Source organism: Mytilus trossulus, chromosome 9 (genome assembly GCF_036588685.1).
Source record: "Mytilus trossulus isolate FHL-02 chromosome 9, PNRI_Mtr1.1.1.hap1, whole genome shotgun sequence".
In the NCBI taxonomy this organism is placed as follows: Eukaryota; Metazoa; Mollusca; class Bivalvia; order Mytilida; family Mytilidae; genus Mytilus; species Mytilus trossulus.
In genome coordinates, this window is record NC_086381.1 from 23,705,292 (window position 1) to 23,723,247 (window position 17,956).

Sequence of the window (17,956 nt, forward strand, 5' to 3'; positions counted from 1 at the left end):
TCAAAGTCATGTTCTGAATTTTAACTTTCACTTCAAACTGCTTTTACTTAGAAAAAAGTTTGGGGTAAAATTTAAAAAAATGTGAGCAAAATATTAGTCGCGACATAAAGTTATTCGAGAAAAATGTGAAAATTATTCGCATAGTAATTCGGGTTTTTTCGTGCCACTGAAATGAAAAAATGAACAGATTGACTAATTATAGCTTCAAACTGTACTAATCTCGTGATGCGTTCATGCAATTTATCTTTATAAATCATCCAATGCCCATAACCACCAATCTAGCCCCTCCCAACCCCACCACCGCCTCCCCCCTTTTATTTAGGAATCCCATTTCTATATCATTATTAAAAAAATGCCAATCCTTCTCTTTTTATGAATACATTTCTTTCTGAAATACAAATCTATTGCTGCAAAAAAAATGCTACTTCAAATCATGTTCATGTATTTCTGAAAAATAATTGAAACAAGATTTGTTAAATTACTACAGCACCAGCATTATTTTTGTGTGCATGGAATGAATGAGTCGACCAGTGGTCAGCAATTGGACAAAGTTTACCTGTAAAATAAATCGAGAAAATATATTTTCCGTTAGCAGTATAAATCACGTGCAGTCTGCCTGACGTTCTAATTAATCTGGGTTGAGAAATTAAAATCTATGACATAGAATTCCCTCCAAAGTTCGTAAAAAGTAGTAAAATCCTAGAATCAGACATGCATTTAAATTAAATAAATCCATTGTGTGTACCTGTAAATATGTAAAAGAAAAAAGCATGCATGGTCCGACATCAATGACCTGTAAATGAAAGAAAATTAAATCCGTTTGCACATTCTTTATAGGTTTGGTCAGGACCTCGTCTCTCTCTGTAAAGGATTAAAATAAACTATCTTTCTGAGAATATCTGCTTGGTGCACGAGACGTCACAATCGCTGCATCCGGTACTTCCTTAAATGAAACAGGGTTTTCCCCTTTTCGAAAAAAATTTAAATGTGCACGTTCATTTAAAACCATGTAGGTCAGGTCCGATTTCCTTTAAATATAAAATTGAATACAGTGCACACACAACGAGATCAACAAGTAAATATGACACGACACACGTTCTGGAAAGCCTACTTAAAAAAAACTTTTATAAAGGATTTTTTTTTGTAAGCGTGTATATATCCTTGCATGTTCCTACAAATGTCATAATTTTAAAAGAACTAAAATATTTCACAGACCAGTTTTCACGTGTTCCTAGAGGCTGGGTCTCTCGTGTTTAAACACGGACACTAGGCTGTCAATGCCGTTTTCACGGGTTCCTAGAGGCTGGGTCTCTAGTGTTTAAACACGGACACTAGGCTGTCAATGCCGTTTTCACGACGTGTTCCTAGAGGCTGGGTCTCTAGTGTTTAAACACGGACACTAAGTTCTTAATGCCTAGTTTACGTGTTCCGTGTTTAAACACGAGCACTTCACTCTCAATTCCCTTTTCGCGTTGTCCATGTGTTTAACCGACAACCAACCAACTATTACATGTTGTGGTCCCTTGTGTTTAATTCGGGTGCAATATCTCATTTGTTTCGTGTTTGCTTGTTTCAAGCTACCCTATCTCACGTGTGTAATAAGTCAATCAATCAAATCAATCAATCAATAAATCAATCAATCAATCATGTTTTGGAGGGGAAAGACCGCCAACAATTGTTTTTAAAACAATTGATTTATATTTATTGTTATTATTATTTACGCCAAACTTTAACGTCATTTCTCCCAAAAAGTACGCGACATGTTAACATGATATTAGTTATCTAATATCGGTTGACCCCGTAACATTTCCTTCATAGCGGTTATCTCCCCTCACGCTAAACACCTTGTTTTCATTCTAACTTCATAATCATAATAGGTAAAACAAAAAACGAAGGGCCGATTTTTTCCAGGAGCAGATCCTGATTCTTCGTTACATTTGGATCGAAATATATTCAACGACTTGTTGCTAGGGTTATGCCCCTTTGAAAATAAACAAATGTCGGTTGACAATTTAAACTTAAAAACCGTAAGATTTTGGTTAGTTATCGGATTTATTCAAAAAACGTAAAAGATGGCTTATAAAAAGAAACAGTGAAAATGTGTGTCTTTGTAAGATTTTTGTTATGTTGGGTTCAAAATTATTGGACCAACTATTATTGACCTAGGGCACGAAAACTGTTTTTCGGGTCCGAAATGGTGATTTTTTTGCTTATAACCCATAAGAGGTTAAAGATAAAAGAAACTTTGAAATGCAAAAATGTTCATCATAAGATCTATAAAATTATGACAAGGTCAGATGTTAAGGGCCTAGCTACGACAGAAACACCTTAGCAAACACGTATTATTTTTAACTTTAAAGGCTATGAATAATATAGATATGACATTTTAATCCTGGAAATGACATTTTTGTCCCTAGCAACCACATATCAGTCCTTAGCAATCACTATTTTTTGTACTTGAAATACTATGAATAGTATATATGACTTTTTTAGGCTATCAATAGAATAAAAAGGGAAAGATAATTATCCTTCATTGTCTTGAATAAGTGAAGATAATTCCAAGATTGTTGCTACATAATATTTATCAAGTACTCGTCACATGTCAATACAAGTATTTATTATCTTCTGAATAAACTTATCTGTACTCATAAATTGCTTTATGATGTTTTCGTTTGTCACTTACCTAACATGTAGAAAGATCGAACCTGTATAATAATTTCTAAGGGTATATGCGTTCCTCAGTTCAGAATCGATGTCTGAATCTCAGGGTTTATTTATGGATAAGTGCACCTGTTTGTGCAGCTCACGTTTAACGAGACGTCTCATATTGTTAATAACATCAAGAACGGAACTTTGTACCGACCATTTCATATCTTGAATTTAACTTTGTTTGACGCACTCTCACAAAACTAACCCTATGAATCAGAGCATTGCCATCTTATTATATGTAATTTTCATCAAGACATGAGTATATTCTCTGGTCAATACGCCCAGACATAATCCTTTACCGGCTTCCATAAAAGCTTTACATGTAGCTATTTTATGGCATAGCTATTTTCTATTCAATAACACAGACGTTTGTTGTTTGTTAATAGATTTTGCCTTCTCGTTCTTTTCTATTTTCCAACCATCTTTCGACCGATAAAAATAGTTGGAAGTGGATGTCCTGTTTGCCGTGCAATTATCATGCCCTTTCATTCCAACCTAACAATATCCTGTAATGAAATTTTCATATTCCAGACAATGGCAATTACCAAATAAAGGCAACAGTAGTACATTGTATACCGATGTTCAAAACTCATAAATCGATAGACAAAAACAAATCCGGGTCACAAACCAAAACCGATGGAAACGCATTAAATACAAGAAAATGACGACACAACATAAAAATGTAACACACACAGAAACGAACTAAGCATTAAACAAAATAAAAGTTTGTGGGCCAATCGCAACTATACGATAAGTTTTCAAAGCGGACGATTTCGATTTCTGGGTATTTATCTAGGCAACAGCCGACCTCATAAATTTTATTTTTTGCAGTAAGATAGATAAGTTTGCCACACGCAACGAAGTTGTGGAGGGTATAATGTTTTTGATCCACCCGTCCGTCAGTTCGTCGGTACTCCTCTAAAACAACAGAAAAGAATTTCATGAAACCTTTTTAAATAATATGAACATACTATGTACATGTATATCTGCATATCGACAGGAAAGTATGATTCAATTTTTTTTCTATGAGTTAGGCCCTTTTAACTTATTTATTCAATATACTACTGCAACAGTTTGTCATCGCAACTCCTCCGAAACCACTCAAAAGAATTTCATGAAACTTTGTATAATTTGTAAATGTGCATACTGACAGGAAATAATGATTCAATTTTGTTTTCCTTTCAATGATTTTATTTGTCCAGTGTTAATGTGGGGACGTGGGGTATATGATCGTGCTCACTGCTTTAATCCTGTACAAAAAAAACTGCTGCTCTACAATGTTTGTTATCACCATTACCATAAGTATTCTATGATCAAACTTTTATTTGTTTTTAAGAAAAGAAGATGTTCAGCAGAGATATTTTCTCGTTTCTCTTGATAAATGGGGCAGATATCAACGCCATTAACGACTTAGAGGAAACGCCATTGATTTCTTGTATAAAAAGAGGATCGACGTATGCGAGTGTTGAAAACATTGTATTCCTGTTGGAAAATGGTGCTAAGGCAAATCTTTGTGCCGATGAATCGAACTCTGCATTATTAGATGCAATTTTATTTGAATCTTTTAATGTTGCTTCGGTTTTGATAGATCATCAGGCCAACTTAAATCATATTGGAGAAAATGGAAATACAGTACTTCATGCTGTTTTCTCGAAAGGTAAAACATTTTGCTATGGTTAATTTAAGTTATTATTCAATATGTTTTCAAAATAACTTTGGAATTCGTTTAAACTTTAAATGACCGCACATACTAGTTGCAGTTTGAGTTGAAAGAATCAATGAATGTGTTTGTAGATAGATGTTTTTTTTTTGTGTTCTGTTAAATTGTGCCTTTTGAAATTGTTATTTGATGATGACTGCAGTACCCATATTTTGACTATTTTATTTGTTATGTCTGATTAGTTCAAGCAAGACAGGAATATGACAGTTCTTGTCCATTTGTGTTTTATGTGTTTTGTCACTTTATTTGGCCATGTGATTATGAACTTTCCGATTGTATTTTCCTGTGAGTTCAGTATTTTTGTGATTCCTCTTTTTACACGCCCGTCGTCTTTTAGACGGGACGTATTATGGTATACCGTTGTCTGTCCGTCTGTCCGTCCGTCCGTCGTCCACACTTCGGACAATAACTCAAAAACACTTTCACCAATTTCTATGAAACTTAAGTGACTTGTTTATATCTATTGACGTAAGCTACCTTTCGTTTTTTTTTCTTTCAGATTTTAAGTTTTGGATTTATGGGGCTTTATTCATAAAAAAGGGGGTCCGTCGTCCCCACTTCGGACAATAACTCAAAAACACTTTAAACAATTTCCATGAAACTTAAGTGAATTGTTTATATCTATTGACGTAAGCTCCCTTTCGATTTTTTTTAAATTTCAGATTTTAAGTTTTGGATTTATGGGTTTTTTTTCATAAAAAGGGGGGATTTTCAACACTTCGGACAATAACTCAAAAAGGCTTTCACCAATGTCCATGAAACTTTGGTGAATTGTTTATATCTATTGATGTAAGCTCCCTTTAAAATTTTATAAATTTCAGAATTTAAGTTTTGGATTTATGGGGCTTTATTCATAAAAAAGGGGGATGTTTAACACTTCGGACAATAACTCAAAAAGGCTTTCACCAATGTCCATGAAACTTTGGTGAATTGTTTATATCCATTGATGTAAGCTCCCTTTCAATTTTTATAAATTTCAGATTTTACATTTCCGTGTTATGAATTTTTATGATTAAAAAGGGTGGAGTTTTGGGACAATAACTTACACTTTCACAAAATTTTATGCAACTATTTCTAGTTGATCATATAAATTCCTTTAAAGCATAAAAGACAAGTTAAAAGAACAACGGGCGTATCATGCGCTAAAGCGCAGCCCTATTGAAATATAAAACCACAAACTCAATTTGGTCTTCGCAAAATAATGATTTTCAGAAACCAACACAAGAATAAAACATATATATTGTATAAGCAGATGTGGTACAAATGCCAATAAGAGAACACCACTTCAGACCTAGTTACATTGAAGACATTCGAGTTTAGGTCAAAAGGTGTGAAAGGAATATTATAATACTTCACGTTAAAATGACATATTTTGATTGGCTGATACGAGGGTGTTAATTTACCTATAACATGGCTGAGAAGGTGACAATTTTTTAAATGTTACCCTCTCGTCTAATTTTGTCTTTTGAATGTTACCCTTGTCTTGTGAATCATGTTAATTATGTTATATGTACCTCATTTAACACATATATGTGTCTAAGCGTTGCTTTACAATAAACTCTTGAAATCTATTAGTGATCGATTACATGGATAATGAAGGTAGACAAATTCGAAAGATGACATTTTGTTTTGATTTATTAGTGTGAATAAAAAATTAACCTTTAATAATGTTATTGTAGAATACAGACGCACGATACATCACTACTCATATGTCGATGATAACACCTTGTGTAACTCAGATGATGACACAAAATATGCTGGTTTCAAACATTTAGACAGATCATCCAAATCAGATGTCGGGAAAATGAACAGAGATACTAACATTACTTCTGTGGTAGGAGTAAAGAAAAGACACGGAAAAAAATTTCTTGAAAGTAAAAATTCTATGAGTAATCTAAACAGTTATAGTTTTACCAATGTTCTTATAAAAATTAATATAAACTCTTACATCTGGGACTCAAAACCTTTTTAATGCTCATTTTGAAATAGAAACGTTTAATCCTTGTGATTATAAATGATTCCTTCAATTGTTCGATTATCTCTGGTAGTACCTAGATTTCCTTTTCATTCATTATTAGTGTCAGCTGTTACTTTATTAGGCCTGGACATTATTTAACATCATCAAATATTTGCCTTAACTAACATCATTAATCATAAATATATAACAAAATTCATACATCATTGTGTCCTTATCACATATGAATGTATAATATGTTTTCGATGCAATAGTAATTGATTCGACCGTGTATTTTAAGGGCAAAAGTATGTCATTATAAACTGAAAAAATAGATTTTTCATAATACTTTACAAATTTTTAATATAATTTCACGATGGTATGAAAAAGAGTAATGAAAGTTCGTGTTAAAAATTATTTAACTTGTCAAAACTTTGAATAGATTTAAACAATTGCATTTGCTTGTATTAGAAAAAAAATATTTGTCAATCTCATTCTGACAAGCAAATGATAACATTGCTGACCGTTAACACTTTTCTTTTCGGTTTTAAATATTGAAAATAGGAAACGTGAAGGTTTTTCGTTTTGACATTAAATTGAAAAACAAAAAAAAGGAAATGCTCCAAAAATTGTAATCTCATGAAAATAACCAATTTCCAGTTTTGAAAATGATTTTTATAGAGACTTTCAACGATTTTTTTTACATTTTTTCAATATATAAACTTAAGTTAAGAAGAGCAAATTCAAAAATCTTTTTTTTTTTCATTTTAAAATGATAAATGTTTTGCGTAAATGTACACGGACGTTCATACTCAATTAAATGCTAAATCGATTTGCTCTTAATATAAATGAAAAAAGGTATAATTTCGAGGTTGATAAACGTTCGTTGTGTTAAAACGGTTAAAGGGTCATTTGTCTGTTTCCGTAAGACACATCTCATTACACAATTTTCACATGTTTCGATCGAATCAAATGATTAACTTAAAATAATAAGGTATATTCGCTGTATACTGCTTTCTTGGATTGTAATTATAGCATTATTTTCCTTTTTTTCTCTCAATATCTCAATTACAAACAAACAATATTTACAACGGACAGCAACACCGATTTTAAATGTTCATGCCTTCAATAGCTACTTCAGTTCAATTCAATGGTGGCAGTCATATGATGTCATAGCTATCCTTCCCTCTTATGCTGAGAAATTCAACATAACTTAAATTGCATATTAGAGCGCACGGGCCCCCCTATTCATTAACTTTTCTTTGAAAACACATTACCCCAAAAGATATCTTATTTGAAAAAATAAACAGCTAAGCTTAGGAAATATAGCTTAATGCTGTGGCTATATATAAAACTTACTAGTGTTATGGACTGCTATGATTTGTTAAAAAAGTAGTACAGAAAAGTAAATCTAGCGCAGATCGTTTAGGTATTTTCTTTTTCTTTACTATACTCATATTTTATTATAGCGTTAGAAGTCGTCGAAAAACTCGTAGACGCAGGAGCATGTTTAAATATTGCTAACAAAGATGGGAAAACACCTCTTTGTTGTCTCATTGAGAACCAGAGTAAGGAAACCATTGAAACAGTTCTGCCATATCTTCTAGAAACGGGATCTGATCCTAACTTTGGAGAAGCTCTACCATTAATTGCCGCTGCATATTTAAATCAACAAAGGACAACAACAATGCTCCTGGAGCACGGTGCAAATGTTGATGGGATGAATTCCCAAGGAAATACAGCGCTTACAACGATCTTAAATGATTACTGTGACTCAACAAAAGGTATTTTTATAATAGAAATATCTACTACTGCATTTTGTGTATTGTTTTTTATATTTAAGGTATTTAAATTATATTTAGAGCTTTTTTTGTGCCTAATTCTAACATATTTATTTCATCAAACTATGCTTATCAAACCAAAATATCATATAATTAACACAAGAGTGTGCGTAGGAATATCGATTTGCCTTTTGATCCCGACTTGTTACCGTTTGTTATACATGTAGGATAAGTGTCGTTCAACCGCACTTTTTATGCTGAAATCAAATGGTTTTTTTCAGTTTTGTTTCACTTGACACTCTCTGTCAATTTCTGGATTTGAGTAAGATATGAGACATTATTAAATGTATTTGGTGTATTTTTTATTTTTAGAACGATTGGACAGATGCGTTCAAAAAAATTACCAAAAACTTAATTCTTTTAGTGAGAGTTTATCTTTTTCGTAGCGGAAGTTAAACGATAAACTCCTTTCTTGGGTTCTTCGATTATTTTTAGGCCCTATTTATGGGCATAATGTTTCTGGTATGTGCGTCCGTTGGTCTGCGCGTCGTACCGTCTATTCGTTCGTGTTTGTCCGTCTGTTCGTCAGGTCATCCGTCTGTTCGTCCGTTCGTCCGTCTGTTCGTCAGGTCATCCGTCTGTTCGTCCGTTCGTCCGTCTGTCCTGCTTCAGGTTACAAAAAATTATCCATGTTATCACATATAGCTATCACAGATATTTTATGCCAAACATTGCTTAAATAAAAATAAAATGTGCATTAAATTCATTTTTTTCTATCATTTAGGATCTAGGGAAGGAATCGTAGATATACTACTGAAAGGAGGAGCCTCTGTTACTCTTACAGACGGAAATGGAAAACCACCATTGTTACTATTAATCAATTCTGTAAAACAGTCTGGAAATTATTGTTATGGATACACTAATTGGGATAAATTAGTCAGTCAGACTGCTTTAAAACTGATCGATAAGGGAGCAAACCCAAAAGCTACACCATTTGGTGAAGATTCTGCGTTGAACCTAGCAGTAGAAAATATGCTGTCAACCGTTGTTAAAATGCTTTTGGAATTAGGAGCAGATATTCATCACCTTGGGAAAAATGGGCAAAATGTTTTACATTGTTACTTCCGTTTGAATGGTGAGAATTTTCTCTTAATCTAAATGTTCAAATAATATCAAACTAAATACAAAGCAGTGTGTTAATCTTATTCTAAGTATGTGATTTACTTAAATATTTGTTAATATATCCCCATAAAACCCCGATACAAATAAAATCAAGGCGTTGACCGGTCTGAAGCGATAATCAAGACCATATTTGGGATAACAATTTCGAATGACTTCCTATGATAAATTATGTTAGTATGTAGCAATGGTTTAATGTTCCTGTGTGTTTACATAATCCAATAAGCTCATCATAGATATCACGATTTAATTTTGAATTTGCACCAGACTCGCGTTCCGTCTACAAAAACCTCAGTGATGCTCGTATTAAACAAAAGTTTATAGGGCTAAATAAGTTCAAGATCTTGAGCCCAAGTCCGTTAGACCACGATCGCACCACGATTTCCGCGATCTTAACATAAATTCAGATCATGGTGAGCTCGCAGTATGCGCGTCATGAAAATGTAAATTTGCATTCAACCTCGTTGCAACTACGTCTTCACTGTGCTGCTACAACGATCCTACTACGATTTAACCGTGTTCTCGACACGCTTATTCGGCGACCTTACTACGAATATTAAGATCTTTAAACGCTCACCACGTCCTCACAACGACCATACCGTGACTAATTCGATTGTAAAATGATCTTACCCCGCTTCGACTGCGATTAAAGTACAATCCTTCCACAACCATAATACGATCATTCCACATTCATACAGCGATAGCGTCAACATCTGGTTCCATACTAATACTGCTTTTGCTTTTCCTCCTTTTCCTCGTCCTGACATTTTGATTTAATACGTTGTTTGACTTGAACAAGTATAAACAATGATTACCCCGTTATTTCTCATTTTTATTTTTTTTTTTACAACAATTAAATATTCTTTTTTTTCAAATTGCTTATTTCAACTTTACTTCATTGTCCAAGCTTCAATAAAGTATCCCTGTGAAATACTTTCTGAGTATCCAGGAAAATAAACAGAATATGATAAAATATAGATTTATTTTTTTTCAAACAATTATATCAATCTTTTTAACTTTATAAAAAATACATTTTGAGATACTGTTATATTCTCATTCATAAACCATCCTTTATAAACATTGCATATAAATCTACAAATTTCAGTTTTTGCTCGGATGCATAGTACGTTTTGTTAGTAAAAAATGCTTAAATTGACAAGAAATAATTACAAAATCATATTACCCTTTACTTGATATTTTGTATCCAAATTCTATATGTTTTGCTAATATCTTGTTTTGGAAATTCATTTTTGCTAGAAGATAATGTACTTTCTCCCAAAAATCTTCTACAAATGAACATGTACTAAAGAAATGCAAATAATCTTCTATTTTTGTTTTATAAAAGTTGCATTTATCGTTCTCAAATATTTTCCACTTTAATAGTAGCTGCTTTGTAGGGATAATATAATATACTGAAGCAGTTTCCATCTGAAATTTTTTAACTTATTTTCCGATAAAATTGTAAATATAAAATCGTATACAAATGACATATGTGGTATGTATTCTAAATATCTTGTCCAAATTTTGATACCGATTGGCTTTGCATATTTTTCATCTACTAAAGTTTTATAAAGTATTTTCTTGTTGATATCTTTTGTTTTAATTTGTTTATTTTACCATCTTAATTTAACCTTACATATATTGATTATAATCTGAACGGAGGTTTCCTTTTTAAAACTGGCATCTATTCTTTTGGAATGCAGGATTTTAACCTCTTAAACTCTGCAATCCAGTTTGTTTCATTAATTAACTTTTTTTTAAATAAAACTTTCAGATAAATGTCCTTCACGATCCAATATTTCGTTAATATACACCAATCCACTATTTACTTATTTCGGGAATACAAGCATTTGTTGCGTTGTTTAAGGGCATACGATACAGTTACAGGAGAGATAATGACGTTGCTAACGAAAAATGTTATTTTCGCGACGTCAAACTGTGACTTTTAGGGAAAAGATGCATTTTTCGCCTGATTTTTATCATAACACACGAAGGTATACTTTATATTACATATTTGATTTAATTAGGTACAAAATAGCCTATATGCAAATTTTCATCAACTTGTAAATACGGGGTCAAAACTTTACCGTATGCCCTCAATATATTTATTCCCAAATAATCCGTTTTTTAATATAAGAAAAGTGATTAGAACATGTTGATAAACCTCCTCCTTTTTTAACCCAACTTGTAATTACTTGTAAATAAAAATCGGGTATTTTTCCGAGTCCATTTTATGATCTAATATTATCTATATTCATGTTAAAGACAAGAAAGTTTTTACCAACTTGAAGATTGTCAAAAAATTTGGAAGGGATAATCTTCCAATTCGGCAGATTGGTTGTTTGTATGTTTCTTGCAAACAACACAGTCATGCAACCTCGCACATGAGGGTAAGGGTAGAGGTAGAGGCAGAGGGATATCTGTTAGTAACGAATTATGATCTATAAGATATATGTCGAACCACCAATCCAACCTGAATTACAACTTACTGCTTGTCCTTCAAGATCAAATGACGATGCTTTAGTGACCAATAGTAGCGATAACACAGATGTGTCAAGAATTATTGAGCCGATGGGGATACTTTTTGTAAAGGTTAAGAGGTCCAAATTACATACAGACAAACAAAAGCTGGAGACATTTTATAAACTTCATATGTCAATGACAATGAGCTTGAGCATAATGATCGTAGTATGAACGAAGTCGGTTTAGCGTGCTAAAATCGTACTATGGTCTTAAACAATATGGTATAAAGGTGGTATATTTTTTTCAAATATCGTAGTCAAGTTGGACTGCGATATTAGGTAAATATGACTGTATAAGTTGCAATTTTTTGAACGTGTATAGAACGTTTAATAAAAATACTAGACTTAGAAAGCACAGACACGGTTCAATTTCCTGCATTTTATGAGGTTAACAATATTGAAAATCTTGTCTTACATTATTTTTTGCCGACCAACATTACAATAAGCTAGACCTTAGACAATGTGCCTTCAACTATTTAGAACTCAGAATATTCACGATTTCATACTAAATATTTTTTCTCTTGCCTACCGTTCATTTCAATAAATGCCTTATTCAAACAATCATTATCACAAATCCCTTTCTTTCAAAGGTACTCAAAATGGCATCAGTGACCCTTTTTATGTTTTTGTGTTTTATTGTAAACCAAATTCTGTTAAGTTTGTCGAAATAGTAGACTCCAAAACTGTCAGTCTTCAAATTGAAATATTTTAACCAGAACATGTCTTACAGCAATTTAATAAAGTCTCACTTTTCACAATTTGAGGGTTTCTCAAATTCAGTTGTTAGCCCACCGAAAACAGCCGAGGATTTTGTTGAACATTATTTTCCGAGTGCATTAGATGGCATTCCAAATATATGTATATATCATTTCTGAGATTGCATCTTACATTAATTTATAGGATACTAAAGTTGGCTTTAGATGGAATTGGCTATTTTTTTTTGGGTATTTTTGACACATAGCTCTTCAACGGTTTCGGTACTTTTACATCTTTGGATCTCAAATGTTTGGCTTTGAGCGTTCCTGATTTATCCAGAAAAGCGTTTCGGACGCAAGAAATAATTAAACGTGTTGTATTCAATTTTTGACAATAGATATTTCACCTGTTCTGTAAATCCTGTCATCTTCATATATATCATGTACTGTGTGACAACACTAGATAAGGAAAATGACGAGGAAACGTAACACGGCAACCGAAAGCTTTCTTTTTTATAAAGGTGGTCTTTCTGCGTCGGGTATAGTGCAAAGCGATTTGGTTTCACGATATCACAGTAGCATGCTTCCACAAATTAACAGATCTAACACTGTTGAGCCGATATTTCTAAATTATCCAATTATAGAAGCAAACGCTTTAACTCCTTATTCCAATAAACAACAATTGTCATATTACTCACCTGGTACAGGTATATATATAATAAAAAGTGAGTTAAACCTGAGTATATAGCTAGCTAACCCCTTGCCCCCCCCCATCCCCCCACCCACTTGTATACCAGTTGTATGAAAATAAAGTACATTGCATATTTTAATATTTGCATTTGAAAAATACAATATTGTAACTAATCGCACAGTGTAAAAAAGAATATCACTTTTCCTAAGGTTTATTGTTGGCACATGATTGTCAACTAATGCTTCGTTCACACGGACATTTTAATCGAATTGAATGTTAACGTCGTTTGGACAGTAAAGCGAATATTATAACTCGAATTATAATTGACGTTAGGACGTAAAAGGTTTCGAATGCGAATTAAACTAATTCGAATTTGTTAATGCGAATCAAACTTAGTATAAATGTACCTTATTGCTGTTTTAGTTATACTTTATTTTCTTTAAAAAGCTGTAAGACTGAAAACAATTCGTTGAAATCTTTACGTGACCAACCAACACTCATAAATAAAATTGATGTCTGCTCAAAAATAAATCAAGAAAAGTTACTATCATATTTGAATCACCGGTCGCCGGTTTCTTTTAAATTAGTACTGAAATTTGTTGATGGTAGGAAAAATAAAGATGCCCCAGTTGCGTATAAGCCGGCGGAAAAATTGTTCGCGTGCAAATTTTAATTATAAGTTTTATATGTATATTAATGTTTCCTTTTTTTAAGTTTCAGAAATTTATCAGAACTATTATGGAGGTTCAAAATCTTTAGAAATACTGGAATTACTTTTGTCAAAATATTCAAATGTTAATCTTCAAGATGATGAAGGAGCTACTCCGTTGCACATGGCAATAACAAATCAGAATATAGAAGGTGTGAAGAAACTACTATCTGCACGTTCAGATATTTTGCTACAAGGAAAGGATGGGTTAAATGCGTTTGAGCTGTGTTTAAAGTTTGGTAAGTTAATTTCTACATGAAAATCATCAGTTAGGTCTTTCCAGTATTAACAGAAAAAAATGTTGATTTTGTTCGTAAAAAACCTACTTATTATTATCTTTATTTTCTATCACTTGTCATTATTTGTCATTTTTCAATTTGGTTTTTGGCATGTGACCTCGAACAGAAATGGTGCTTTTAAAAACAATTCTGTATATACGACAACTTTACTTAGTGGGAACTACACAAATGTATCCCTCTTAACACTGATATTCTCCCGAACGCATCTCATCCGCATGGAAATGAGATTTCGGCACTGTTTTCAAAACATTGTTATCTATACCAAAAAGACGTCTCGCATCAATTCCCATTTTCTATACACTGTTAAAAAAACACAAGCTACGGCTCAATGGAACTTACAATAGAGATCAAGGCTGTGGTGGTTTTTTTTTTAAATTATTTTCGATCTTTTCATATCAGTCTGTATTTTTAGATATAAACGAATGATATTTAAGAACTAGTGCAGAATGTTCCTTTGAATGAGAAAAAGTTAATATGTAACAGAACCAAGGCAATTAATGGTGCTTTATATGTGTTATAATAAAAAAAAGATGTGGTATGATTGCCAATGAGACAACTCTCAACAACAGACCACAATGACACAGAAATTTACCACTTTAGGTCACCGTACGGCTTCAAAAATTAGCAAAGCCCATACCGCATAGTCTGTTTTAAAAAGCCACGAATTGATAATGTACAACAATTTCAAAATAGAAAACTAACGTCCTTATCTATTTAAAAAAAAAAATGAACGGAAAACAAATACGTAACACATCAACAAACGACAACCACTGAATTACCGACTTCTGATTTGGGACAGGCACAAACATACATAATGTGGCGGGGTTAAAAATTTTAGCGAGATTTCAACCCTCTAAGCTTCACTCATTAGACGGACAAAAATACTAGTGGACTTGGCCGGGTACTTGAACATCCCAATAACAAAAAGACACTAGGAATAAATCTGTGAGTATTCAGAGCTAACTGACAGCTAGTTCAAAGCCACTAACAACTTAAAAAAGCATGCAAATTACCCTAGCTATGTTAATATTTAAAATTGTTTTATCTGTATTTAACACATGACACACACATATGCTTTATACCCAATTTCTGGCCTACGACCTACAAAAAATGGTCAACGAAAAAAAACAAAACAACACAGTATAGTTTGGATGTGTCCTAGTAGTCCGGCTGATTGGTGAAACAATTGTGTGTTGGGTGATAAAAGCACAAAATTTGGCATAGTAGTAGTTCTAGGTATTTCAAAACATATTAGCTATGGACCCACCTTGTAATTTCAATATGGCGGCTTTTTTTCAAGATGGCCACCATAAAATATTAAAATCTGCAAATATAACTTATATAAGGTCAGTTTTATGTCCAAATTTGGCGTGACAGTAGTGAGAGGTGTTTCAAAAAGTATAGACTATAAATACATCTGCAATTTCAATATGGCGGCTTTTTCAAGATTGCCGCCATAAAGTATCAAAATCTGCATATATGGGGAGGATTATGATTTTATGTACATTCCTTTTTCAAATGTGGTAAAGAGTTGTGAAAAACTAAATGCCGGCACACATTTTTAAAACTGCAGTTAAAAAAATGTTGTTGTTTAAAAATTAAAGAAGATGAGGAGACACCATGAGCAACACGAAACCTTTCATAGAACCAGGGAATGATCTAATGTGTTAAAGGAGGGTCAGCAGGTGTGATTGGTTAAATAGCTTGATGAGTTATATCCAGTTCAATCAAATTAGAAACATGTTGGTATATGTTAGGTTAGTTTGAAATGAAATTAGGTTTGCCATATGCTGTATGATGGATACTACTGCTTTAAAAACTCATTTGTAAACAACGCAGATATGAAATAAATACATGTAAGACCAAATCACACAACATTGACAAATTTTCTTTGGGAAAAAAATACATGTACTATGAATCGGACAAGGAGAGGTTGAACATGTGTAATGGGCTTTACTTATAGTTGAAGGCCGTCTAGTGACTTATAGCTGTTATTTTTTTATGACATTTTGGTCACTTGTTGAGATTTGTCTCATAAGCCATCATTCCACTTCGCCTTTATTTAAAATCATAACCTTTGATTTAGATGGTACACAGTCAAACAAATCATAAAGGCGTCATGAAAACGTTCGGATATTTCCATTAATGGGATATTTGATAAAAAAAATATATCGTGCAAGTCATGTATTATTGAAACACAATCCTTATAACGTAGTATCAACTGCTAAAAGCAATTCCAAGAATGAAATGAATATTAACAGAGCCATGTTTTATTTAATTTCGGTTAAATTATTTTTTTACATTTTTGGCGGCCATTTTCAAATGTCCGCCATTTAATTTTATTTTTAAAGTTATAAATACTGCCACGCCTTACTTTAAACGTTAAAATCACATTTGTTATGCTTTAAAAATATAAAATATAATCAATGACAATTAAACGCACACATTCAAATCGTATTTCAATATTTATTAGTTTTGATTAATCTATAATACTAAAATAACGAGGTCAAATTTGTCAGCCGTCATTACGTAAAAAGGATGAATCAAAGAATTAAACTTTATATATATATAACTAATATAGTAAAATACATTACACCACTCCAGGCCCCTTTGTTTTCCACGTAATTAATATTGCCAATAATTAAGAAGTTCCGGATCGAGTCCGACGCCGATAACAATAGTATATTCACCTTTTACCTATTACCTTGTGTGTACATTCCGCATCTGACAGGCGCACCACCAAACGGTGTTTTTAGAATTTTTCTGTATACTGTTGAGTAAAAAACACAATGCCAGGCCCTTTTGTTTTCCGAATCATTAATATTACCAATAGTTGATAGGTTCTAGATCGACGAGTTCAAAAAAAATGATTGAAAGCAGAGAAAACTATGCATCTTATATTCGGCATGACTTTATCAGATGCCAATACCAATACTCAAATAAGTCAAACGCATAGTTATCTGCTTTAATTCAGTCACGCACCTGCGATATCACGGGTGTGTTCTAGTATTTAATAATTTTTCGGGAGGCACTCTGAATAAAAACATGTTTACAAACTTAAGAAAGCAACAACATTTGAACAAGAAACCTATTAGTCGAGATTCATTTTGGTAATCGGTACTCGGTTCTACCTGGCGATACTCGAGTACTCGAGAACGCATTTACATCCTTAATGAAAATCCATACTGATACAGTAGTCATCTAGAGAGGAACCCGATATAGCATATATTAAACTATTCAAACAAAAAAACTAATTCAGAGCCTGATTTATGTTCAAAAGAATAAACAAACAAAAAGACAATTGTTATATACAGTTAAAAACGACTATATGTATAGTTCTGACAGAACTTCCATTTACTGCCATTTAAATCAAAACCTATAAGAAAACAACTAAACCTATCATAATAATTTGGGATACCTTACATATGTACTTTAATTGCAATCGAATTACAGATTATAAATATTATTTTAAAATACGTTAATATATGTTCACCACATTGACTGATGTTTGCTAACGAAAACAGAAAGCATATAGTTTAAATTGATAAATTTGACTTTTTCTATCCTGCCTACCATTTTTGTCATTCTGTTTTTTTAATGATTACCCGAAATATTGCACAGGTCAATGTTCGCATTGCACTCACAGGTGCTTGGTCTGAATTAAATCAGTTCAAAGGGGGCCTACTGTAGTTACTAC

At 32.6% G+C, this 17,956-nt stretch overlaps 1 protein-coding gene across 1 annotated transcript in view; it reads left to right on the plus strand.

Annotated features, from left to right (window-relative positions):
• Positions 1 to 17,956, plus strand: part of LOC134684400 (uncharacterized) — a 64,087-nt gene that overhangs the window by 17,848 nt on the left and 28,283 nt on the right. Inside the window, exons 9-13 of the mRNA XM_063543684.1 lie at positions 4,046 to 4,366; positions 6,109 to 6,303; positions 7,853 to 8,167; positions 8,949 to 9,299; positions 13,966 to 14,199. Coding sequence (XP_063399754.1) covers positions 4,046 to 4,366; positions 6,109 to 6,303; positions 7,853 to 8,167; positions 8,949 to 9,299; positions 13,966 to 14,199 — 1,416 coding nt within the window. The remainder of the gene's footprint in view (positions 1 to 4,045; positions 4,367 to 6,108; positions 6,304 to 7,852; positions 8,168 to 8,948; positions 9,300 to 13,965; positions 14,200 to 17,956) is intronic.